Here is a 27,814-nt window from a genome sequence, read left to right as displayed (position 1 = left end):
TTCACATTTCGGATCGACATCGAGGCCTGGACCATTACCGTCCTCGACTGCCAAAAGGATCTCATGCAGTCGTCGAACCATCAAAAGGACTTCACTGAGCTGATGGAGGTACGTAAAATGTTATGTTATTCACAATTATTACCTTAGAGCAACAATTAATTAAATTATAAGGGTTACTCAACATTGTTAAAATGTTTATTATTCAGACTTGGAGTCGAGCATTTGCGAGGATTGTGGCCATAGGTGGTTTCTTCAAGAACCATCCCAACTCTTACCGGGAGACTGAGCATGGTGAAATTAAGTTCACTAACCTGACGTGGATCGTCGATGACAAGGTCCCACAATGTGCATACAGGTAAACATGTTCTTTTAAAAAAGTTTTTTTTGACTACTTAATTGAACTTTTTTTGACAACTTTTAAACAATTATCTTTTTATTGACAAGTTATTTTACAAGTTTGTTTATTTTTACAAGTTCGTTTAAAAAAGTTTTTTTTACTAGTTAATTGAACTTTTTTTTGACAAGTTTTAAACAATTATGTTTTTATTGACAAGTTATTTTAGAAGTTTGGTTTTTTTTTACAAGTTTTTTGACAAGTTTATTGAACTTTTTTTTTTACAATTATGTTTTTATTGACAAGTTTTAAACAATTATGTTTATATTGACAATTTATGTTTTTAAACAATTAGGTAATTGAAATTATTTTTTCAAGTTATGTTTCAACTTTTTTTGACAATTTCTCTTACTTATTCTTGTGTTGTAGCGGTGATTGCGGAATGTTCGCACTGAAGTATGTCGAGCACCTAGTACTGAACGAATCATTTGACACTCTTCAAAGTGTCAATATGAGAACGTTCAGGAAGAAATGGTGCGTGAACTTATTCTACAACCACCTTATCCCGTGATTTTGTATTTTCGAATGTTTATTTTTTATGTTTTTAGTTTTCTATGTAATAGTACCTTATAAACATATTATCGAGATGATTTGTTGACTATTGATTGAATATGTTTTTTATTGTACCTTATAAACATGTAATTCAATGAAAGAGATTCACAAAAAAAAAAAAACAACAAAAATTCACACATTCACAAAGGGTTTAGAACTCGAGACATTTGTGGACGAAAACGAGTCTTGGGACAAAAGCGAGATGAGATCTTCGTCGTTCTCACAGAGTTGAATTGCGAAAAGGTCCATGAGACGGATGACACTCCATTAAACAAGATAAAAAGGTCACTCAAATAAATGTTAAAGTTTTAAACTTAAAAATAAAAATAACACAAAGTCTAAAGTTTTAATCCCTCCAAGTACATGTTTTTCTGTTATGTCCCCTACCACCACATTTCCCGCATTTTCTCTGGACGACAATCTTTTCGCCTTGAGATGGGTATCGATTAATTCTTCTTCTTCCTTGTTTACTTTTCTTCGGTCGACCGGCTTGCTTCTTTTCAACGGGTTCCGAAACTTTCATGTTTTTTATCTCATCCGGGACATCCCATTGATCTTCATTGCCAACCGGATATATGGCTTCCTTGTACATCTCAATCCACGTCTCCTTCAAATAAAAGTCACTGCATAACGAGTACACGTCCACGCTTCGATGTTGGGCTGCTGCGATAGAATGCTCGCACGGGATATTCAATTGTTGTGGTAGTCCGCAAGTGCATGTCTTCGCCATAAGGTCTACATCGAAATCACCTCTTACGTCTTTGACATGACATTCATATAGACCAAGTCCGTACGCATTGACGAACTGTGCCTTATTATTTAGCTGTGCGAGATCATTTTGCCACGTTGGTGTCAATTTTGTGTTCAACTTGTTTGCTATCTCTTCTCGTTCAAAAAACCAAGTTTGGAGTGTGAATCGAATAAACTCGAGCAACGTCGTAATGGGAAACGTCCTCGCATTCCTTGTTTTGTTGTTGAAGCTTTCTGCGTTGTTGCTCGTCATTAGGTCGTACCTATATAAAACATACTTGATTTATATAATCAACGACATAAAAAATTCAGTACAAAAGAAGTTCTAGACTCTTACCGTTTTCCAGGAAGAAAGCTCTGGCCCACCGATCGACACCAACTTCTTCAAGATACTTTGCCATCTCGACATCCTTACGTCTCAACTGTCTAAAATTAGCTTCGAATGCTGTTTTACTGAAGGCGTAAGCCGCATCGTAAAGTTCAAAGCGACAATGGTCTGTCTTGAACTTGTGTTGGACATTCAGTTGTAAATGATGGTAACATGCTCCGTGAGGGATACCAGGAAACACAACCTCGACACCATGTATGATGCTAACGTGGCGATCGGATATGAACGCCAAATTAGGTACGTCTTCACCGATAGCTTCTCGCAATCTTCTCAAAAACCAAATCCAAGAAGCATGACACTCGCTATCTACAACTCCGAATGCAAGTGGATATAATTGTGAATTCGCATCCATTGCAATTGCGCAAAGCAACTGTCCCCCGTATTTTGTCTTCAGAAATGCACCGTCCAATGCTATGACCGGCCGACATGCTTTGAAGCCTCTACGACATGCCCCAATGGAAAAGAAAGCATACTTGAATTTATCACCATCTTGCACAAAGTCTGTTAACGTCCCAGGATTCTTTTGCTTCAACATGTACAGCCAAGACGGTAACTTCTGGTACGATTGTTCCGGCGTACCCCGCACGTACCCAATAGCTTTCTCCCTGGATCTCCAAGCTTTCAAATACGATATGTTCACACCCCATCTTGTCTTCACTTCTTCCCTGACGTTATGCGCCGAATACTCCGCCATAGAGTTAATTGAGTACTTGTCTTTAAATACGTGACCGATGACCCATGGTGCCACTCCTCGATGGCCCTCTGTTCGAACAACATGCCCACATGAGTGTTTACCCTCGTACGACGTAATCTCCCACATCTCAGACCACTGCACGACACCCCTCAACCTCCATGTGCATCTCTCGTTTTTGCATAGAACATACCATCTCTTTTTCGAAGAAGATTTCACTCTAAATTCGAAATTATGTTTCAACGCGTACAAGTGGATATGTTTCTTCAGTTCATGCTTGTTTTCAAATTGCTGCCCAATATATATTTCTTCTGAGCTACCTGTTACTTTCAAAGGTTAGTTAAACAATATGTGGTTTCATATTATACTTGAATCTCATTTGAATCCACTTAAATTACCTGTAGAAGAATGACTTGGATAATGACTCGGGTTTTCCTTCACAACATCATCGGCGCTGAACTCGTGTGCTTTCCATGAATAAGGAACGATAGGTGATCCGATCATCGGAGGCTCACGGTGACATTGACTCGATGGTTCACAATGACCCGTTGGTACCGTAAACGTTTCCACAAATTCTTCATATTCTTCGGGATTGGCGAATTCTTCAAATTCTTCACCTCTACCATTGTTATCTCCGTCATATCCATCACTATTCTCTTCATCACCATCGCTACCTTCGTATTCATCACCATTGTGTCCATCATATTCGTCACTGTTGTGATTACAATCTCTATCACGCCTGTATACTTCGTCACCGTTTCCGGCACCCTTGTACTCGTTAAACAAGTCATCGTCACAGCCACCGTCTTTGTTTTCAATTATAGGATCATTTTGTCGATCCTCGATAACAAGAGTATTCCGTCTCTTCTTCGGTTCATTGCGAGACACCATTCCAACTTCCACATCTTTCCCTTTACATACTCCTCGATACGCAATAGGTGCAATGACCTCGATCTGTTTCGGTACCAAACTTACACAGAGTGGAAATCTATTACGATATTTGTGCTTCATAAAATGCGAAACATCACCATTGTCCTTCAATACGGCATGACCTACTTGAATTGTACCGACTGCGTATGGGACTTCGAGTTTTAAGTCGAACGCGAATCTGTCTAACTCGAACTTCTCGTATAAGAAATCTACTAACTCCGTGTACGTTACCTCTTTCGGAATTACGAATGCACAAAATTCTGCATTGGTGAAAACCCATTGGTGTCCTTCCTTCTCCCAAGTGCCGTTAATCATGACAAAAACTGCAAAAAACAGTCAAACTATGCAAAATAAGCTTCTATATCGTACATCATCGTACAGCATCGTATACCATCGTACACCATCGTACAGAATCGTACACCATCTTACAGACAGGCATCGTACAGCATCGTACAGAATCGTATATCATCGTACAGCATCGTACAACATCGTACAGAACGCAATTTTTATTCTAAATTTCATCATACAAAAATTTAAATTTCATCGTACATCATCGTATACCATCGTACAAACAAGTTAAACCCAGATTTTGGACTTTGTTTTCAGATCTGATCGATTTTTTTTGCTACATTCTATCATATACAATCATAAACTTTGTAAAAATGATTAAGTTAGTAATCTTACCCATGATTCTTTTGAAACCCGCTTAAGTAGAGAGGATTTGAGTGTGATTGAAATGATAAAAATGAAGTGTGAGAGATGTATAGGGTTCAGAGGGGTATTTTTGTCCGATTTTGGGTTAAAAGTCCATATTTAGATATTTTTAAATATTAGGGTCTAATCTTGATATTTAATAGCTTATTAAGCCCACTTAATGAAATTTCTCTTACTGAATGTGTAAGGTAGTTTAATATTTTCACTTAATGTTATAAATGAATTTAATAAATATGTTTTGTTATTAAATATTGTGACCGAGCCACTGAAGCTTGGTTTAGGTTTTAATTGATCATTAAGATAGTTTTGGTTGGTATATAAAAAATTATCATATGTTTCAATCACAAGTCTAGTTTTCTCTAATATCATCATAAGTCTCCAACATCAAAATTAGTAGTTATAATGTCCTCTATCTCTCAATAATTATAGGGTAATTTAGCAAAATAGTCAACTTAAACGTTGAGAATTGCTAAATAGCCAAGGTTTGGTAAATATTAGGTAAATAGCCATTTTTATATATTTACAAACATAAATATCAAGTAAATAGACACTGTCATATTAAGTCACGTCATCATTTATGGCTATTTACCTAATATTTACCAAACTTTGGCTATTTAGCAATATCAAACGTTTAAGTTGGCTATTTTTCTAATTTTTTGATAATTATATCTCCTTCCCGTTCTCACAAATCTTTCAATATTTTGAACTCTTTATAACTTGATTTTCTAACATTCAACATTATGTCAAATTCAAGCAGATATTAGAGTACTGAAAATGATCGAATGAGTCTTCAGACCAATCTGGCGTGAATGGGTTTATATATATGGCACGTTTCCAACATAATAGTGATGGCGAAGCCAAGTGTCCTTGCCCTGGTTGCAATAACGCAATTACCCAACCGATTGCAATTGTTCGGGTGAATCTATTATCCAAGGAATTTACTCCGTGCTATACTCAAGGGTATCATCACGGCGAGCCACGACATTTCATCGAAACCGAGCGAGACATTGGCGGATTACACAATGTCATTCATGATATCATGAATCATGACGATTATGATGATTTCGTTGACTAGACCCTGAATGAAATGTGTTGTCGCTCGTTTTAGGACAACTATTTAGGAGCCCAAAGTGGTTAGACCCAAGGCCAGACCAAGTGGTCTCACTCCGGCTCGAGCGTGTCGGACTTGGTATACCAAGTCGTCCCTTAGCTGTAGATGGAGTTCACCTCGTCTCGATACCTGAAAAGCAGTAGAGAGTACGTGAACTACAAAGGGGAAATAGAGGGGTTGCCTCTGTTTACCTCTCCGATGCTCAACATTAGTAGGGTTGAGGTGGAATGTAGAGGATTTAGGTGTTTAGAGGCCAAAGATGAGTGAAACGAGTGAGTTATGAATTCGACAGCGTTTCGGGGCTCAAAATTGGATTACCTGGGTCAAGGGAGGGACCCTTGTATTTATAGGCGGCCAAGGGGTGTTTGGGGAACCCCTTGACCGAGTGAACATTTTGGGTCGGCCATTAGCCGGCTGAAAGCTTGGGCCGGCCAATGGCCGGCTGAACATATGGGGCTGACTCGGCCAATGGCCGAGTGAACAGCCTGGCCGGCTGAGAGGTTCACTCGGCCAATGGCCGAGTGAACTGCATGGCCGGCTGAAGGTTCACTCGGCCATTGGCCGAGTGAACTGTATGGCCGGCTGAAGGTTCACTCGGCCATTGGCCGAGTGAAGGGGCTGAACCTTCGGCCGGCCATTGGCCGACTGACCCTTGGGCCGGCCATTGGTCGGCTGAGCATTTGGCCGGCAATTGGCCGGCTGAACCTTGGGTCGGCCAATGGCTGAGTCAACCTTGGGCCGGCCATTGGTTTGGGCCGGCCAATGGCTGAGGCAAGGTTTCGCCGTCCGAGGCCTTACACCGGTCGCGTGGGTCGAAGTGACGCCTTTGTCCTCGTCGGTCCGAGACGGGCCGACAACATTAGCCCCCCGAGTTTCTGGTCGAGCGTGGGGCGAGCGGAAACTCAGTACTTGAGCCGACGTGCGGACCCGAGACAAACGCTCTCGAGTTTGTGGTTGCATCGTAGAAGGGCTTTTAATACATCGCGAGGGACGGCTTTTGTGCGTCGCGAGGGACGGCTTTTGTGCGTCGCGAGAGACGGCTTTTTACGTGTCTTATGTTCCCGACATACTATCGTAGTCGATTCGCTCAATTTTGTCAGTGCGCGTCTTATTTTCTCGACTTACCAATGAAGTCGTAATCGATTTGCACGTCTTGGAGGTGCGTGGCTTATTTTCTCGACCTACCAATGAGGGCGTGATCGATTAGCACGGCTTTATTGTGCGCGGCTTATTTTCTCGACCTACCAATGAAGGCGTGATCGATTAGCACGACTTTGTTGTGTGTGGCTTATTTTCTCGACCTACCAATGAAGGCGCGATCGATTTGCACGGCTTTGGGGGGTGCGTGGCTTATTTTCTTAACCTACCAATGAGGGCCTGATCGATTAGCACGGCTTTATTGTGCGCGGCTTATTTTCTCGACCTACCAATGAAGGCGTGATCGATTAGCACGGCTTGGGCCTCGAGGGGCCTTGGCGCCACATTTGTGTGACCAGGCTTTCCGTGGACGCTGGATAGACCAGTTTTGTCCGGCGGGCGCAGGCCTTTGAAACTCATTTGTGACTTGCTGCCCATTGGCGCACGAGTTGGGTGGCGAGCGTGGTGCCACATTTGTGTGACTAGGTTTCCCTCATTAGATCGTTATCTATTTCGGTGTCTAAAAGAGAAGGTTGAGTGGGATAGATGTAAAAAAGACCATTCTTCATACATGCATCAGTGACAAAAGAATTAGAAAAAGAAATACGAATTCCATTCTTTATAAACTTTAAATAATAATTTTGCTCTAAAAGTTGAGCAACAGATATTAAGTTTTTCCCAAAGGAAGGAACATAATAAACATTATTCAAATTTAAAGTGCGATCTTCAAAAGATAGCGTCACGGATCCCACAGCCTTCGCAGACACCACGCTCCCATCACCCCACTTGAAGCAGAAGTCGCCATCCTCTAAGCTTTTGCTTTTCCTAAAACCAGTTAAGGAGCAGCAAATATGGTTAGTAGCAGCGGAGTCAATAATCCACGATGATACATTATCAGCTACTAAATAAGCTTCAGTAACAAGTACAATACCTTTTACTTTGGTTTTGAGGTAGGCAGGACAGTTCCTACGCCAGTGACCAGGCTCATTGCAGTGGTGGCACTTGTCTTTAGACTTGTCCACCTTCGGAGCCTTTGGCGCCTTCTTCTTCGTTTGAACCTTAGGTTGGTTCTTCTTCTCGGCATTGCGAGGTCTCTTCTTAGATCCAGAGGTGGAGGCAGTAGCATGTACTTCTCCTTGAGCCCTCTTTTTCTTAGTGAGTGCCTCAGCGGTTTGAAGTTCTTTCATGAGCTCGGTAACAGTGTACTCTAGCTTGTTCATGGAATAATTCAACTTGAAGGTATCAAAGGTTTCGGGGAGAGTTTCCAAGATCATATCTATTTTAGTCTCCCCATCAATCTCGGATCCAAGGATCTCCATTTCGTTTAGATAGCTAATGACAGCATCATATGATCTCTAACGGGAGTTCCAGCCTTCATACGACAGTTCATGAATTGTCGGACCGCTTGTTGCCTAGCTTGACGTCCTTGCCCTCCAAAAATCTCATGGAGATTGTAGAGCATATCGATGGCAGTTTCGTAATCACGATGTTGTTGTTGCAACACATTGTTCATCGATGCCAGAATGTAGCACCTCGCAATCTCATCGGATCGAAGCCAGGCCGCCAGGGCGTCTTTTTCCTCTTGCGTCGAATCTTCATTCGTTTGAGGACTGGGGGTGGTGAGAACCCATTTGTGCTTGTCGATAGTAAGGACTATGTTGAGGTTACGTTTCCAGTCGACGTAATTGTCGCCTTCGAGTTTATTCGTGGAAAGAATGGTTGAGAGAGGGTTGAGAGACATATTGCCTATAAAAGTTGAAACAAGTTTATGATTAGTCTTTGGTTTAGGATTTAAGTTTTATTAAGACTTTTATAAAATCCAAAGGTGTTATAAACCAAACGATAATTTACTCCCTCAAGAGAAGGCCGCAAAAAATCTCCATTTATAAGTAAATGACACATCATTAATGCTAAGCCAAGATGTCAATACATCAATTTTGACTAGCCACCTTTTAAATTGGTTTGATCACTCACATCCTTTCGCAGAGCCTCAAGGGAGGATTACTAGGGATTGAGCCTAAGTGTGCAACCAACCACTTAGTCCAAAAGGTCAACTTTGAAAAACAATCCCCCAAGGGGAGGCCTTGTCATCATCGTCTCACTCTCGGACGTAGCTCATTGAGCAATGATCGAAGCAAGAACGCCTTGGAGTACTCCCATTTAAGTGAGGGTCGCAAGAGCGGCTCTTAGTCCCACGTTAATTGCTTCTTTCATTAGTGTTGGGGATCGCGGGTTACAAACAACAAATATAACCCTCCCACTTAGTATTTGGAGTTGGTTGATCAACTCTTATAAGTTCGGAAACAGATTTCCTAGTTAAAGAGCGACAGAGCTGACAACTAGAAGAGAATCCTAGATCGACATGTTCAGAGCAGTATTAGTGCATAAAGGCACAAGGTACATACTCGATCTTTTCCTATTTTCTATTTCGGGAAAGTGCATGAGGGAAGTGTGAACTTCAACTCACTCAAACACTTGAAAGTTTGAGATTACACATCTTTTTATTTTTCGGCTTGTCTACAAGGAGACCTCCCACTCAAATTTTTCAAGAGCATATAGATTTTGAACATATGTGATATAGATATAGTTTTGAAAACATTTTGAAAACTTATTTAATTTGGATGACAAAATATTTTCAAGTTTGAAAGTGAAAACGGTTTTTCAAAATTCAAACTAGTTTTGTAAAAACTCAATTTCAATTAATCTTTCAAAAATCAAAACTTTTTAATCTTACACATCATGTTTATAATTAAAAAAAAAAAAAAAATTTGCTCAAGAAAATTTTCTCATTAGAGTTCTATAACTCATGGTAGTGGGGCTGAAAATCCGGAATTCTAAAAACAACTGGAGTTTCGGAACAGCCGCGCACCTCGGAGTAAAATCGCTATAACTGGCGGCTCCAATGTCCTTTTGACCTGAAACCGGTGGCATTGGACAGAGGACAGACAGAGCTTTAATTTTATTCAAGAATCATTAAATTTCGATTTCTGAGAAGAGAGTTATGCCACTTTTAATGCGGGTTTACTCCAGCTCGAAGAAAAAGAAATAATTAAAGCTTGGTCCTTTTTAGGTGCGAAAAAGAATCGAGTGTAACGGAACGTTTTATGAAGGTTGTTAAAGCTTTTATTTTTGTTTTATTAGCAAGGTAATAACATGATATAAAAGAAATAACAACAAGCATAAAACGATTCAAGTAAAAATAAGAAACTAGTAAAACAAGAAAACTAGTCACAAAATTTTACTCGAAATTTCTCAAACCTTTAAAACACGTTTTTCAATATAAAAAATTAAAAACTTTTAGAACTGATTCTAATGTGTTTTAAAAACATCCCAAACTCATAGAAAATCAACATGTGATTTAAATTAAAGGCAAGAGCAATAAATTAAAAAAAATCTAAGATAACAATTCTAACTTGTCACAAAATTAGTAAACTTTCGAAAACGATTTTCAAGCTCATAATTTTAAATACATGTACATGCTAATCTTTGACCATAGCTCTGATACCATTTGTTGGAATTGATCTATGGTTTAAGAAAAAGTTTAACGCTTCGCAAAGCGGCGGAATTTTAAAAATTTTCTTTTCAAGTAAAAACAGTTTTTTACTAACCTAGACAAAGAGCAAGTACATATAAATAAAAACTATTATGAGCTAAGAAGTTTACTAACCTTTCTTGAAGCTTGATCTTTGAGAAGCTTTTGGAAAGTTCGCAACGCTCGTCTCCCCTCGCATCACGCCTCTCTTTCTTTCCTCGGCACCTCGAGCAACCACGAAAGTTTCTATCACTAAATCACTCGAAATAAAGGAATTAGTGAGTGGGCACTTTTAAACACTACGACTTAAGAACGAGTCTTGAAGTCGCAGAGCTAAACACTAGGTCAATTGAGGACCTAGGTGCCAAAACAAAAAAAGTCGAAAATAAACTAGAGAGAGAAAGGAAGGGGCAGCAACCACAAGTTCTAGAGAGAGAGGCTCGCAATCTCTAACTTATGTGGAATGAGAAAAATGAGAAGAATGAGGCTCCTATTTATAGGAGAGGTCTTACCTTCAATAAGGTAGTTTCTCTTCTATAGAATATCACATATTCATGAGCCAATTTCCTCTTTTCCTCTATGACATACTCGGCCAAGGTAGGCTTCATTAAGCCTTAGATTTGTTTCCTATTTTGTTCCATGCCTTGCCTTTTGTGTCTCTCTTGGGCGCCTACCTCATTTCCTCTTAGGGGAAATTTGTTTCCTCTTTTTCTTTTGGCAAGTATCTTCATACATTTATGCACAAAATATTCTCTCTTCCTATGGGTATGTTGGGCGCCCACTATGTCTCTAGAAGGAGCTTCTAGAAGCTTCTTCATTTGTTCATGACAACATGAGAAAAGCCCATTAAAAATTTTCAATAAAATTCTTATGAAATGAAATTAATTCACAAGGCCCAATGATCAAGTCATGGCCGAGTGATATTAAGTCATCAAATGAACTTGTCAAAAAATTTATTGACATTCATTTCATCCTTTGTCTCAAAAGACAAAAATACCCTTTTGACTATTTTCGTTCTTGTTTTGACTTAGCTTCCAGTTTAACTATTCCTACTCGATGTGATTCGTGACAGTGACCTCATGGACCCAAATGAACAAAGCTTGAGCTAAACAATGCCAACTGACTCCACTAAAGAGTTGACACTGAAAATCTATCGGTTCAAATGAATTTATTTTCTACTCAAGAATTCAACCTAATTATGATGAGCAGATCCACTGAATATTATCTATGTTTACCCTTCATGAATGTCATCAGCTAGTCGGGATTTACTAAATTACCATTTTACCCTTCTAGCTGTTATTTCCTCAACTCCTTTGTCGCTTGTGAATAAGTTAGAAACAATGTATTGACGAGGAGCTAACAAGTCACATTGTTTCATCCAAAAGCGTCAGGACTCAATTTGGACACTGGCCAGTTCATTTATTCACACTCCAAGGAACAAAGCATGAGGTGATATACATTGCATTTCAGCAATCTTGTACATGAATTCCATATCTATGAGAACTTCACAAAGTTACTCATGACATTCTCACAACTTAGTACTTCACCAATAGGCCCTGTTCGGAATCACATAGTGAGTCCGAACTCTGACTTTCTCAAATGAGAATACGTAAGCTGTGAAATGGCATGTCTCATTTCAGGATTAAGGTAAGCATGATGCAATTCATACATAGTGACTTCGAGACATAAGAGGTTAAATGGTTTGTTCTTATCTTGTCTCTAGAAGTGCACTGGTCAATTCAGTACCTTCGGAAGATACCTAGAAGAACTATAGAGTCTCCAACTCTCAATGCCTCATAACCAGACATCATAGATTCTTCTAACAATCATACTGAGGTCAATAGTCCTTTGACCCTTAGATTGCGAATATATCGTTTTAAGAAAACTACGAAGAGTTTGTTCATGCAAATCTACATTTGTCTCTTCGTAAGTTGTTAAGTTTGTTTATGGACTAAAAGACTAAGGTTTTATCATAAAGCTTCAAACAAAGAAAGAATGAATGAACGTTTCAACTTTATTATTAAATGAATAGGCAATTACAAGCAAGAGTCTTCATGAGACTTTATTTCATCAAATGTACAAAATAAAGACTACAACTCTTCTTGTGGGCACCATTGACAACACTCTCCGTGCGCCGCGGCCGTCCCGATCGTTCTAAGGATGTATTCTTTCAACTTCCCGTCCTGAATGAGGGCTTCGATCTGGCGCTTGAGCTTGTAACACTCGGACGTCAGGTGCCCATGGTCTTGGTGGTATTCACAGACTTGCTTCGGTCCCGCTTCGCGGGATCCTTTGTGAGTGAAGCGGGGCTTCCTAGCTTGTCGCGATGCAGAGCTAGGATCCGCTCTTGCGGAGTGTTCAGGGGGGTAAACGCCGAAAACTTTCGGAAGCTATCGACGTGCGGGGGCCTCGGCCCAGGGAGGGAACGATCGTTAGGGGCCTGGCTTCCCTTGTTCCTCCTCTTTCGAGGGTCGGGACAATCTCCGTCTTGATCGTCGCGGAGACGACCGCTTTGTCCCCCCGACTTCCGGCCGTCTCGGCCGTCAATGTAGTCCTCGATCCCCATGTAGGTGCGGGCCCTCGACATTAGCTCCGCCATATCTCGCGGGACCTTCCCGACAATAGATTTGAGGAAGTCGCTCGTGCGAGCCCCCTCTGTGATTACCGTGATGGCATCCTTATCGTCGAACCCTTCGACCTTGTGAGATTCCTCGGTGAAGCGCGCGAGGTATTGTCTTAAGGTCTCGCCTCTCCCCTGCCGGATAGACAGGAGGTAGGTCTTCGACTTATTTTGCGCCACGAGTGTGGCGAAACGAGCAAGGAAAGCCTCTCGCAAGGCCCGGAAGGACGGGATGCTTCCCGGTCTCAAGCTTCGGAACCACTCAAATCCCGACCCCGTAAGGGTCAGGCTGAAGGCTTGACAGAGGGTCGCGTCCGACTGTCCTTGCATTGTCATCCACGCCACGTCTCGTAGTGCTGGATGTGGAAGTTCGGGTCCGTCCGTCCATCATAGGTAGGGATGGACGGCAGTTTGAAGTTCCCCACTCAAGGCTGCGCGAGGATTTGAGCGGCGAAGGGAGAGTATGACTCCTCGATCCCACCGTAAGGCCTTTGCCTCCCCGATTCCCTCATCTCGATGATTTGATTCTGGAGGCTTTGAATCATAGTCACCATGTCGAACCCGTTAGCGAGGCTGACCACCGGGACCGCGGGAGTCGCCTGTTGGCGCTCGTTGGATGCTTGGTCCCCGGCATTTGCCTGAGGTCGGCCGAGAGTCGCGGCGGGGAGTGCGTCCATTCGAGAGTTGAGCCTTTGGAGGAGATCCTCCCCTCGAGAGTTTCTCTGCGCCGTCACGCGCTCTCTAAGGTCCACACTCGCCGCTCGGCGGGGTGAGGTTGCCCTCGGCCGGATTGTCCGTCGAGCGCTTCGGCTGTCGGCCCCATCGTCCCCCAAGGTCGCTCTCTCCCCGGCGAGGGGCCGTGTCCGGCCACCTCTTGAAACCGAGGGGGTGAGTCCTCGGGAGTGTGACCGCGCTTGTTGCCGCACCGGGTGCGACGGTCCGGCCAAGCCGCCGTTCGTCCTCTCGGACCGCGACGGGACGAGGCTTGGCGTCGCCTCGTTGGTTCTTGACTCCCCCACATAGTCGGGGTCGGAGTCGTCTCGGGCGGACCTATCCTCGACGTCGTACCCGAGGAGATTGGCGATGAACGAGCCGTCGACGCCGGGACTGTTGTCAATGGTGCCCACAAGAAGAGTAGTAGTATCTATTTATGTACATTTGATGTCATATAGTCTTACGAAGACTCTTGCTTGTAATTGCTTATTCATTATTAATAAAGTTGAAACGTTCATTCATTCTTTCTTTGTTTGAAGCTTTATGATAAAACCTTAGTCTTTTAGTCCATAAACAAACTTAACAACTTACGAAGAGACAAATGTAGATTTGCATGAACAAACTCTTCGTAGTTTGCTTAAAACGATATATTCGCAATCTTAGGGTCAAAGGACTATTGACCTCAGTATGATTGTTAGAAGAATCTATGATGTCTGGTTATGAGGCATTGAGAGTTGGGGACTCTATAGTTCTTCTAGGTATCTTCCGAAGGTACTGAATTGACCACTGCACTTCTAGAGACAATATAAGAACAAACCATTTAACCTCTTATGTCTCGAAGTCACTATGTATGAATTGCATCATGCTTACCTTAATCCTGAAATGAGACATGTCATTTCACACCTTAGTATTCTCATTTGAGAAAGTCAGAGTTCGGACTCACTATGTCATTCCGAACAGGGCCTATTGGTGAAGTACTAAGTTGTGAGAATGTCATGAGTAACTTTGTGAAGTTCTCATAGATATGGAATTCATGTACAAGATTGCTGAAATGCAATGTATGTCACCTCATGCTTTGTTCCTTGGAGTGTAAATAAATGAACTGGCCAGTGTCCAAATTGAGTCCTGACTCTTTTGGATGAAACAATGTGACTTGTTAGCTCCTCGTCAATACATTGTTTCTAACTTATTCACAAGCGACAAAGGAGTTGAGGAAATAACAGCTAGAAGGGTAAAATGGTAATTTAGTAAATCCCGACTAGCTGATGACATTCATGAAGGGTAAACATAGATAATATTCAGTGGATCCGCTCATCATAATTAGGTTGAATTCTTGAGTAGAAAATAAATTCATTTGAACCGAGAGATTTTCAGTGTCAACTCTTTAGTGGAGTCAGTTGGCATTAAGCTAAACTTGGAAAAGGTTTGTGAACTTTTGAGTCCAAGTGTTTAGCTCAAGCTTTGTTCATTTGGGTCCATGAGGTCACTGTCACGAATCACATCGAGTAGGAATAGTTAAACTGAAAGCTAAGTCAAAACAAGAACGAGACAGTTTTACGAAAATTGTCAAAAGGGTATTTTTGTCTTTTTGGACATAGGACGAAAAGAATGTCAATAAATTTTTTTTTGACATTGTCATATGATGACAAATGAAATAAATATTACTCAGCCATATTAGTGTAATTGGGCCTTGAGGATTAATTTCATTTCATATAATTTTACTTGAAAATTCTTAGTGGGCTTTTCTTATGTTGTCATGAACAAATGAACAAACATCTAGAAGGTCCTTCTAGAAGCCTTATTTTCGTCTAACCCAATGAAAAGAGAGGCTAAATTTCGTGCATACCATGGTATGAAAGAGAGATTATTTTGTGCATTAATGTATGAAGATACTTGCCAAAAGAAAAAGAGGAAACAAATTTGCTTCTAGAAGCAACTGTATTTTCGGCAAAGAGAGAGCAAATTAAATGAGGAAACAAATCCAAGGCCTTAATTGGCTCATGTTGGACGTCCATATAGGTGAGAAAAGAGAAAAGGAAACTACCTTTTGAAGGTAATCCCTCCCCTATAAATAGAGGCCTCATTCTCATTGTTTCATTCATCCCAAAGTTTTAGAGATTGAGAGCTTCTCTCTCTAGACTTGGCCGATCCTCTCTCTCTCTCTCTCTCTCTCTTCAATTTCGTTTTATTGTTTTGGCACCTAGGTCCTCATTTGACCTAGTGTTTAGCTCTGCGACATCAAGACTCGTTCTTAGGTCGTAGTGTTTAAAAGTGCCCACTCACTAATTCCTTTTCTCTCGAGTGATTTAGTGATAGAAACTTTCGTGGTTGCTCGAGGTGCCGAGGAAAGAAAGAGAGACGTGCTGCGAGGGGAGACGAGCGTTGCAAACTTTCCAAAAGCTTCTTCAAAGTTCAAGCTTCAAGAAAGGTTAGTAAACTTCTAGCTCATATTGGTTTTTAATTACATGTACTTGCACTTGTCTAGGTTAGTAAAAACTGTTTTACTTGTAAAAGAAAATTTTTAAAATTCCGCCGCTTACCGAAGCGTTAATTATTTTCTCAAACCCTAGATCGATTCCAACAGGGACGGTCTAGGAGCTCCGCGAGCCGCCGAGCCGTGTCCTCTCGGAGCGCAGCCTCAGGGTCGTTCACCGGGTCTTGGGGCTGGCTCTCGTTATCACGAGGTTGCCCTTCAAGACGGTGCGCGAGGTTTCGAAGACCGTACCTAGAGCTCGTCGCTCGAGTACCAACGGAGGTAGTGGGAATGTGACTCATCTCTCGAGAGTCGTAGACGTGGTAAAAGTGAGGATTGGAAGGGAGAGCGTGCTAAGGTCGGCGATCCCCTCCTTCTAGCGCCAAAATGTTGTCGCTCGTTTTCGGACAACTATTTAGGAGCCCAAAGTGGTTAGACCCAAGGCCAGACCAAGTGGTCTCACTCCGGCTCGAGCGTGTCGGACTTGGTATCCCAAGTCGTCCCTTAGCTGTAGATGGAGTTCACCTCATCTCGATACCTGAAAAGCAGTAGAGAGTACGTGAACTACAAAGGGGAAACAGAGGGGTTGCCTCTGTTTACCACTCCGACGCTCAACATTAGTAGGGTTGAGGTGGAATGTAGAGGATTTAGGTGTTTAGAGGCCAAAGATGAGTGAAACGAGTGAGTTATGAATTCGACAGCGTTTCGGGGCTCAAAATTGGATTACCTGGGTTAAGGGAGGGACCCTTGTATTTATAGGCGGCCAAGGGGTGTTTGGGGAACCCCTTGGCCGAGTGAACATTTTGGGTCGGCCATTGGCCGACAGAAAGCTTAGGCCGGCCAATGGCCGGCTGAACATATGGGGTTGACTCGGCCAATGGCCGAGTGAACAGCCTGGCCGGCTGAGAGGTTCACTCGGCCAATGGCCGAGTGAACTGCTTGGGAGGTTCACTCGGCCATTGGCCGAGTGAACTGCATGGCCGGCTGAAGGTTCACTCGGCCATTGGCCGAGTGAACTGCCTGGATGGTTCACTCGGCCATTGGCCGAGTGAACTGTATGGCCGGCTGAAGGTTCACTCGGCCATTGGCCGAGTGAAGGGGTTGAACCTTTGGCCGGCCATTGGCCGGCTGACCCTTGGGCCGGCCATTGGCCGGCTGAACCTTAGGTCGGCCATAGGTTTGGGTCGGCCAATGGCTGAGTCAACCTTGGGCCGGCCATTAGCTTGGGCCGGCCAATGGCTGAGGCAAGGTTTTGCCGTCCGAGGCCTTACACCGGTCGCGTGGGTCGAAGTGACGCCTTTGTCCTCGTCGGTCCGAGACCGGCCGACAACAAAATGCATGAAGAAGAGCAAGTTGAGGATCTCTTCGATGATGTGAAAGTAGAGTTATACCCTGGTTGTATGAGTTTTCATCATTATCGTTCTTCGTTTCGTTGATGCACATCAAAGTCACGAACCACTGGACGAACAAGTCTTTCACTGAACTTTTACAGCTTTTGAGGAAGTCGTACCCTACTGAAAACAAAATTTCAGAGAAGCACTACTAGGCGAAGGCTAAGTTGAACTGGTTCGGCATAGGATACGAGATGACGTATGCCCTGGTCTTATTTTGAAAGTGACTGAAGATCGCTGACGTATGCCCTGTCTGCAATGAAAGTAGATGAGTAGTTGGGAAAAAAGTACCGCGTAAATTTTTTCGGTACTTCCCGTTGAAAGATCGGCTTTAGCAGTTGTGCGCATCTCGACACATGTCTCTCAAAATGCAGGGGCATGAGAAACAATGAGTGTTGAACCGAGGAACGTTCGACTTGAACTTCATGCCATTGATTTCAACCCTTTTGGAGAAATGAGACTGTCGTATAGCATGTGGCCGGTTGTATTGACCACGTACAATTTTCCACCATGGCTTTCGATGAAGTCCGAGTACTTGATGTTGACGCTCCTTATTCCAGGCTGAAAGTTGCCTGAAAAAGGCATCGATGTGTTCTTGCAGGTGCTCACCGAGGAATTAAAAGAGTTGTGGGAAACTCGTGTCTGATGCGAGATGAGGCCTAGAACAATGAAGTCTTTCGATTGCAAGCCGAACTTCTTTGGACGATCAATGAATTTCCGGCACGGCACACTTTATCATGATGGAGTGGACAAGGGTATCTTGCATGACCCACGTGCACCAATGACACGTACATGTATGCGTTGCCTGTTAGAAGTAGACTCGTGTATTATGACCTGAGGATGTTTAATCTTCATCGGCTCACCATGATAGGGGAATCAGCCGCGAGCCTGGCCCCAGACATGGACCTGTTGGAAGATGCAGAGGACGCCGAGGAAGTTGATCGCAGTTTTTAGACTTTTTATTGTATTTACACTTAATATGCTAAGACTTCTTATTTTGTTTAGACTATTTATTTCGTTTTTATTTTTCTTAGACTTTTTAACTATGAAACTAAATCCGTTTTGTATTTCGTAATGAGTGAAACTTTCTATTTTCATGTTTTTGAAAATTAAATTAAATATGCAAATTATGATTACAATAAAAAAAATATTCAAATATAAAATAAAATAAAAATAGAAGAATTAGAGGCGACAATCCGCTTCTAATGTCGCTTTTAAAGATTTCCAGCGAAATGTCGGGATCACGTTATAAGTGACTTGTCGCTTCTAATGTCGCTCCTAAACCATTCCTGTCATTTTCGTGGACGAGCAAAATATTTAGACCTAGAAGCGACTCTGGAGCGATTTGTCACTTTTAAATATGTCGCTTCTAATATTAACAGTGATCTACCTTTAGAATCAAGTCTTTAGAAGCGACAATGTCACTTCTAAAGTCGCTTATAAAGGGATATTAGAAGCAATTTTTTTACCTTTAGAAGTGACTTTTATCGCTTCTAAAGACCTTATTTGTAGTGGTGTTTCCTAGAGTTCTCGGAATAATCGTCGATTTGCCTAACTTATCTTTATTTACAGGTATTTTATTGTTTTGCTAGTCTTTGACCGACTAGTTTCTCTTCTCTTTGAAGTTTTGCTCGATATGACTCGTTTTTGCCTGATATATGAACCGGTTCGGTCCTAATTTCATTTGTCTCTCGGACCTACTTGACTCAGACTCAATGCTGAATTCCTTTGTTCTTAGAACCTCCAAACTCATGTTCGAAATATGCAAATTATATGAATAACACATTTGATTATATATCTAGAGAGTTCCATTATTACCATCATTGATAGCTACCATATTAATATTTGCGAGCATTTGCGAGCAACTAAATAGGAAAAAAAATCAGAAAAGATAATCTAAGGGAACTCAATATATTATTCGAGTATTTGCCACGAAAGAAAATTTAGGATTTATGATATGTATTAGAGAAAATGGCGGCATAAATACCTGATGTTTGCGGGTTGTTGCACTTATATACCTATAGTCTAAAAGTCGCGGGAAAAATACTTAATGTTGACTTTTTGTATCTCCGTCGCTACTAAGCCGTTAACTTTGGATGTCAATGACACATGTCAAAATCTGGTAATTTTGATAATTAAAAAATAAATAACTAATCTATATTATTATTTTAATATATTAAAAAATAAAAAAAAAAATCCATTCTCTCTCTACACACACAAACTGTTTAATTTTTTTACTCAAATGAAAGACATTACTAAATATTTTAGAATTAATCTAATTTTCTTTAAAATACATTATTTTAAAAAAAATTCTATTGGTCCATGAGCAGTGACGGATCCAGAGATTTGAGCACAAATTTAAGTGAATATATGTATAGTTAATTACAAAATTTGAAAAATTTAAAATTATGTTAAAGATATTTGACAGTCAATTAATGCTAATCATTCCGAACTAAAAACCAAAATAATATTTTAAAAGAAAACTTTAATTTAGTAATGTCTTTCGCTTGAGTAAAAAATTAATCTGTTTATGTGTCATAGAGAATAGATTTTTTGAATTTTTTAATATATTAAAATAATAATATAGATTAATTATGTATTTTTTTAATTATCAAAATTACCAGATTTTGACATGTGGCATTGACATCCAAAATTAACGGCTGGGTAGTGACGGAGACACAAAAAGTCAACATTAAGTATTTATCCCGCGACTTTTAGACAATAGGTATATAAGTGTAACAACCCGCAAACATCAGGTATTTATGCCGCCATTTTCTCTATGTATTATATTATTGAATTACTTTTATATTTTGCTGTGTAGAGAACACATCTCTATTATATGTACAAGGAAAAATAATATCCCGTTTACATTTCTGTTCACATTTATAAGGAAAAACATCTGTGGGCAATGGCCAATGGGCATCCTATGTGTTTTTATTATTCGTTCAAATTACCTGTATATCGTATTTTAATTTTCCATAAAGCAAACTAATATTCATTTTCCGTATGCTATTTCCTTCATTTCTATGTCCTCTTTTCCACCTCACCCAACATTGAATAAATCTGGAGGATTTAATATATATATATATATATATATATATATATATATATATATATATATATGTATATATATAACAATAGATATATAACAGTAAATATATATATATATATAACAGTAAATATATTCTTGGTGAGCTTGGTATCTATCTCCATCTTTTCCACCTAGTCATGGAATAATTCTCAGAGGATAAAAGATATGACACAATGTATATTCTGTCATAATTTTAAGCGAGAAAATTTTATAAAGAACGAAAACTAGTGTGTTTATCAATAATTTTTTGCAATTTTTGAGAAATCGTCTACTGTTATCATGTCGAAACTCTGATTTTATAGATATACTCCTTATCGTAAGAGTTAACCGTGAGTTTTCCGAAAAATAAACCGATAGATTTTTCATATATTTTTAAATAAAATCGCGGTAAATCCTTGTTGTCTAGCAGTAAACTCCGGTTTTTTCAACTGGATCGGACCGATTTTTTCATCACGGAATCTCTACCGGTACCGACGCGGTTAACCCCAATTTTATGCATATTTCACAGTTTTGAACGTGTCGCTACCTGAATCTGGAAGTAGGCGGTATAACGTGCGATAACCGAAACCTTGATTGCAACTAGACATTCCCCCACTCTTTAGTTAATTAATTTACTGCGGGCTTCGTGGACTATTTTCTTATAATAAAATGAAACTTTGCCCACTTTTTAAAATGAGTGTGGGATATTGGGCTATTGGCCTAATTTCCTCTGTATTTATTAGGTCTGAAACTAAGTCGGTTTGGTTCGATTTAAGCCATATTTCATATCCGAATTTGAATTTTCGATTTTGAAAAATTCGGTCCAATAATCGGTCCAGTTTAGTCCAAAACCAAAATTTGGCTATCCAAATATTCGGTTATCTGGTTTTTTAAATTGAATATTTAATTTTAATACCCGATTTTCAAAATTCGATTATCCAGTTATTTAAAATCCGGATCCAGCTTAAAACCGGTGTAAAAAACCAATTAACCAATTCTTAAAATCCATAATTACTTTTGAAACTAGTTTTTAAATTCATACCTGGTTCTAAAACTATAACAACGATCAAAATCCTAATAAAATTAGTCATATATCCTATTGAGATTATTTTTTTACTATTCTTTTTAATATAAAAAAAATCGGTTAAATATCCAATATCATATTTCGTCAAAATTAAAAAATCGATATCTGATCCTGTGTTTGAAAATGGATTGTTTATTTGAAACCGAATTTCGGCTAGATTACGTAGCACCGACTTTTTTTTTATTTCAGATCGGTTTGGTTATCGATTTATCCATTTTTCGGTTATTTTTGTACAGTCCTAGTATTTATTCCTTAAATTTAAAAAATAAAAAATGAAAACTAGTTTATGTATCTTTTTATTTCTCTTTTTGTCTACTGCTTATTTTAGTTTATCTTATTTCTCTTCACATAATTGTATTCTTTTATCATTTATGTAAATAAAATTTAAAAAAATAAACATATTTGTATGAATAGTACTACATATTTTTTTTATATAAATATAATTATCTCGATATATATTATATTATTTTTATTGATAAATTGACGATAGAAAGTTAGAAAATAGTAAAACTGAATAGAATGAGAAAGCGTACAAAAAGCTAATGGCTTCAAATTTCAATATAAAAAGAGATTCTTGGAAGCAGTTAGTGACATATATGTATAGTTAGATCGTACGTCAAATCCAGAGTACACAATTGTCTAATCTCTCAAAGGCTAAGCTAAGCAGATCAGCCCAAAATTGCACTACTTGATTAATTTGGTGGGCCTCTAATTCCCTTCTTAGGATGCCTTTTCTTTCACTTTCTCCCTCATTTCACTTTCCACTCTATGTTCATATCCTTTTTCAAAATTAGATGAAAGCAAGATGCTATTGAGTCTAGACCGTGCATTATCAGCAAATTAATTGTGATTGATTATCGTTGAAAGAAAAAGAAAATTATATCTCAGTAATGATTATAATCAGACCAAACATCAATACTTATTATTATTCGTACATATATTTTTTAATAATATCAATTTTTTCCTCTCTCCTTCAAATCAATTTGTGTCAAAAATATAAAATAAATGACAACAAATTCTCTATGTTTCCCTTTGTTTTGTGTGTGACTTAAATCTTTTTTGTTCTTTCGGCAATAAAGAAAGGAATACGTATTGAGGACGGTGGATGGAGCATTGGATTTTCATAAACACAATGATCTATTTAAGGAATATGACAAATTAAAGTTGAATTAAAGACATAGATATAAATTATGTTATAGCTTTATCGTCAAGCTTTTTGGATGGCCTTAGACCCACTTTTGCAGCTAAGGCTGGCTCAGTATTGCGCTTTAGGCACGTGTTATAATTGGAAAGTATATATTCTTATGCGCTTGAAAGGTAATATCGATCGTCTAAGCGTTTATCTAAAACCGTTGTTAAGTAAAATTTCTCTAAATTGTAATTATGTCATTATTGAAATTTGAAATACAATGTTATATCATAATAACAATAACCGTTAGTTAGTGTTAGAATTTTTATGCTCATTAGATGTAATTTATTTTTTACAATAAGTCCTTTTTTTAAGGTATTTTATTATAATTGTTAAATTCAGAAATTAGTAAAGTTGATTTATTCATTCGTATTCATTAAAGAGAAATTAGGTAACTAGTCAACTAAAACGTTTGGGATTGCTATATAGCCAACGTTTTGTAAATCTTAGATAAATAGCCATATAGATGATGTGACATTCATGCTTTGCCTTTTCCTTGAAATAAAATGGTGGGATATTTACTTGAATTTTACACGTGTAAATACATGGACTCGATTATTTACTTAAGATTTACGAACGTTTGCTATATAGCAATATGAAACTGTAAATATGACTAGATACCTAATGGACCATTCATAAAATATGTGTTTATGATAAATAGTCTTCGTCCTAAAATAACTCACAATATATGAATAGTCAAGTGTATATCTCTTCATAAGTTGTTTAAAACCTATTCACAATTTTAGGATGACATGGACAATTTATCCTAGTAATGATTGCTGGGAGAACTCATGATGCTTGGTTATAAAGCATAGAAATCTGAAAATATATAGTTCTTACTAAATAGCTTATAGAGACATTGAATAAGATCAGTGCACTTCTCAAGACTTATGGTTAAATTCATTTAAGATATAGTATGTAAGTCATTATGTATGGATATACCCTGAGATGAAACATAACATCTACTGGATATTCATTTTCATTTAATGAGCAAATAAGCAAGGTTCCATTTGCTAATATTTAGACTAGGCATTTAGTAAAATGACTTAGTCTCACGTTGGAGTTATTAATTCTCATATTTAGCTATACCTCGCCTAGAATTTTTGTGCTTATTCACAAACAAAGAAGTTGACGGAAATACTAACTAGAAGAGAAAAATGGTAATTTTGTAGTCCATCTAGTTAATGATATTCATGAAGGCTAACCACTGAAATATATTCGATGGATCTAATGTATTAAAAAATTAGTACATAGAGTAAAAAATATAGAACATTTGAATTGAGAGATTGTCAATATCAATTCTATAAAGTTCTCAATTCATTATATTAATAACGAAGATTGAATTTTTTTTGTAAACTTAGTGGTCCAATATTTCAATTAAGCTTAGTCCATAAGCCATTTGCATCTTATTAAAGAATTATGATATGTTAAACTAACTAAATTGGAATCAAGTTCTAATGTTGAATTTAGTTTATTTTGCAAAATTGAACTAGAAATGTCACGTACTCTTAAAACTATTTTTTTTAACCAAAATTGCCAAATAGTTAAATTTATTATTCTTTCTCTTTATTTTACGTAAATGCGGAGATTCCAAGTGGTCATTTGACTAAGAAAATTGTTTTCTAGCCATTAGATTTTCATTTTGGTTACTCTTGCATCTCAAGTCAAGGCAGTGGAGAGGAGATTAAGATTAGATTTAAAAAGCTACTAAAATGTTCAAGCACGCTTCAATAGATTGATACTCTTGGTTTTTAATTGGGTTACATATCATATGCACCACTGTTTAAGTTTCTTGAAATGTGTTAGAGAAATAGAAACTTTTTTTTTTAATTCTACCACATACTTGCTAAATCAAATATATTTCTAAAACGTAAATGTTATTTCCAACCATTAGAACCTAGGAGAGGAGAGTATTAATATGCTTGAATGGATTTCTTGTTAATACGGTGTAAATTAATTTCACACAATTAGTTTATGGAGATTGAATACAAGAGAGAATATTGAAAAAGAAACATAAATGTATTTGTGAACAAATTGAGCGAGATATAATGCAAACATGCCTAACGAAAAAATCATAAGTGTTAGGGACTACCTACTATTCAAATGATCCTTAATTTTTTCGAATCATGTCTACAAATGCTAAGGATTTTACCATCACACATTCGCGAGCTCATTTTATAGCTGATTCACAATGGATTTACATATCCTTCACTCTTGGACGTCGAAATCCCAACAAAACTAAGAGGCACCTTTCGTCACGAACTAGAAGCTCGTGAGGAAGCCTTGGTAAGCCTCTTGATAGGCCCATTGGCGTGAGGTTGTTTCCAATATCATAGAATGTGTACTTGGTGGATAGAGACTCTTTTGATCCACATGCATGACTGATAAGTGCATAATTCTTATTCATTTTGTGATCATTTTTTAATCACATTATTCATTGTAATCACTCAAAATCACATTTGTAATTGAATATCTTGTGGTTTTAGTGTTTACATGTATTTAGGTGATTACGGGATATTTTAGAGGTTAAATATCAACATTCTGGAAGAAAACAGATCAGCCACATTGAAGAGGAACAAAACAGTAGTTATACCGCGGTACAAGAGCGAAATTCAATGGGTGTACAACAGTACTGCAAACCTGTACCACTGTACATGTCTGTTAAAAGCTCATTTCAACTCAAATAAAGCTCAACCAAATTCTAATTAAAAATAGACTTCGGGATTTTGACCTAAACACACTTAGAGGATGTCTGGCATGACACTAATGGGCCATTATCATTAAAAAAAATATTGATTAAATGATTTTATGTGTTTCTAAGAAAACAAAAATCATTCAAGTCATTAAAAGTGGGCTTAAATGGTATTTTGGCCATTATTTTGAATTCTAGTAAATAGGTGAATTAAATTCATTTATAATTTCCTCCATTTCAAACATATTAGTTTACTTTACTATATATTTGTTCATATGAATACAAATGAATTATATGTGAATAAAAAAATCAACTTCTTTTATCAAAAAGTAAAAAAATTAGGATTTCTAGTTTAATAAAATATCATCAATACATATTTTTTTGTAACTTTTACAAATAGAAGATATTAATTATTAAAAATAAGTAAATATAATAGCTAAACTTAAAGCAAATTAAGGAAGAACTTATATATATATATATATATATATATATATATATATATATATATATATATATATTAGATCTCTAAGAATTACATTTAGAGTGTTTTATAATTTTAATGATACATTAATTGAGTTTATGTATGATCATTTATTTTATTATATTTCTAATTTACAAGTAAACAAGAAAACTAGCTAAGCTTATATTTTTTTCTTGAATACAATGATATTGATAATATGCTTAAAAATTGTGAATATGATTGAAAATTTCATACCGTTTAAATTGGTGTTACCGAACGTGAATTATTTTATATCTCATTTGAAGTTTTTTTTCATGAAGTTCCCGAACATTCATTTAAAATATTAATTTGAATGACCAGTTCCGTTGTAATTTTAAATGGAGACAGTTTGAATGAAATTGTCAGTTTGAATGTTGCGTCAAATCGACCCTAGACTACGATTTTCATATCTTTGGAAGGGCAAAGAGAAACTTTTGGAGATACGTGGTTTGATTTGGAGGATTTCTCCACCGAAACAGAGGTTTGAGCAATCAATCTTCGCCGTTTTTACTGTTCTTTCTTTTCTTTATTCTCTGTCATGAATTATATTTGTATTTATGCATCTTTTATTATGAGCAGCTAAATTTCCAAACAATTACGGGAAATGTCAATCCCGGAACATGAATTGAAGATTTTTGTGTCGACTTTGCTTTTATTTCTAGTATTGAAATTGCTAATTGTTATCTTTTTTTTTATCTGTCCATTGTTCTTGAATTGTTTTATCTCTGTGTGGATTCAGCACCAAGATACAAATATTATTCATAGCCATATTCGCAATATTAATCAGTAATTGTTAGTAATTAGAGGTGTACAGGTTTCTCAAGGATCTTGTGTACGTAGTGAAAAGAATAGTCGGAATTAATTGAATCACGCGTATTGTATTTACATTGTCTCATTCGCCTCGCTTTCTAAATTCATTGTTATTGTTAAATTAAATCTAGGCGCGTGTTCATTGTTATTTTTTTATCGGAGCAGCGTCATGAATAGCTAATATAAAAGGATTGCGGAGATTATAGGCCGCGTATGACGATTTTATGTGGACGTTGATTTCAATAGAGTTGTGTGAGCATTGTCGAACCAAAATTGGATAGAGTTGTAAGCGGAAGCGAATGAAACTTTAATCGTGTTGTTTTCCATTTGAGTTTTTCAAGTAGTTTTATGAATCTTAAAAACTCCTGATTCTTTGTACTATAGTAATTTTTCTTGAAATTAGTTAATCGTTTAATTAATATAGGATCTTGTGGGTTGGATCTTATTTGCTATACTCGGTATTCATTTAAAGAATTTATGTTTGATCGCGGAACGACACGCGTCAATGATAAAGTTAATTCAGTTCAAGCTCAACATTCTTGATATAAATGAGAGTTTGATATGATTTCAAAGAGGTAATTCACATAGGATCAAGTTTTTTTTTTTTTTTTTAAAAAAATTGATTTCAATTGAACTACCTAACTTATCCTCTATTCCATTAGATATGATTTAGAACAGTTAATTCGCAAAGTTGTTTTTGGACCGATTTTCAATTCTTTGAATAGGACTTTGAGTTTCTATGGGACATATATTACGAGCAAAGAAGAGTTGGAAAGTGCGATTAAGAAGACCAGTATTGGCGATAAGCCTTCCAACATCAATTTGTAGAATCTTTCATTTGTTTTTAACCATATTCTTTGTTCTTTTTCTGTCTTTTGTGATAATTGTGTTTCTTCTGTTATGTTAGGCTAGTTTGGATAAATAAAGGGAATTTCGAAGCCCAAAGCAGGAGCTGAAAATTGTGGCTTCCACGACTTTGTTCAATGTTTACTGATAATGTTGTTGTTCTTATCCATATTAAAGTTTTTATGAAATTTTATATTCTTGTTTAGCTTGATCTACATAAGATATTA

At 37.9% G+C, this 27,814-nt stretch overlaps 1 protein-coding gene across 1 annotated transcript; it reads left to right on the top strand.

Annotated features, from left to right (window-relative positions):
• LOC149379031 (uncharacterized) lies at positions 1-27,569 on the top strand. The gene is made up of 4 exons (XM_089603934.1): positions 1-108; positions 207-355; positions 764-868; positions 27,467-27,569. The coding sequence occupies exons 1-4, from the start codon at positions 64-66 to the stop codon at positions 27,567-27,569; spliced, it is 402 nt and encodes a 133-aa protein (XP_089460060.1). The 5' UTR covers positions 1-63.
• The last annotated feature ends 245 nt before the right edge of the window (positions 27,570-27,814 follow it).

The sequence above is a fragment of the Urtica dioica genome, chromosome 12 (assembly GCF_054948205.1).
Source record: "Urtica dioica subsp. dioica isolate 48M chromosome 12, U.dioica_male_clone48M_v1_H2, whole genome shotgun sequence".
Taxonomy (NCBI): Eukaryota; Viridiplantae; Streptophyta; class Magnoliopsida; order Rosales; family Urticaceae; genus Urtica; species Urtica dioica.
This window is presented reverse-complemented; position numbering and strand designations above follow the sequence as displayed.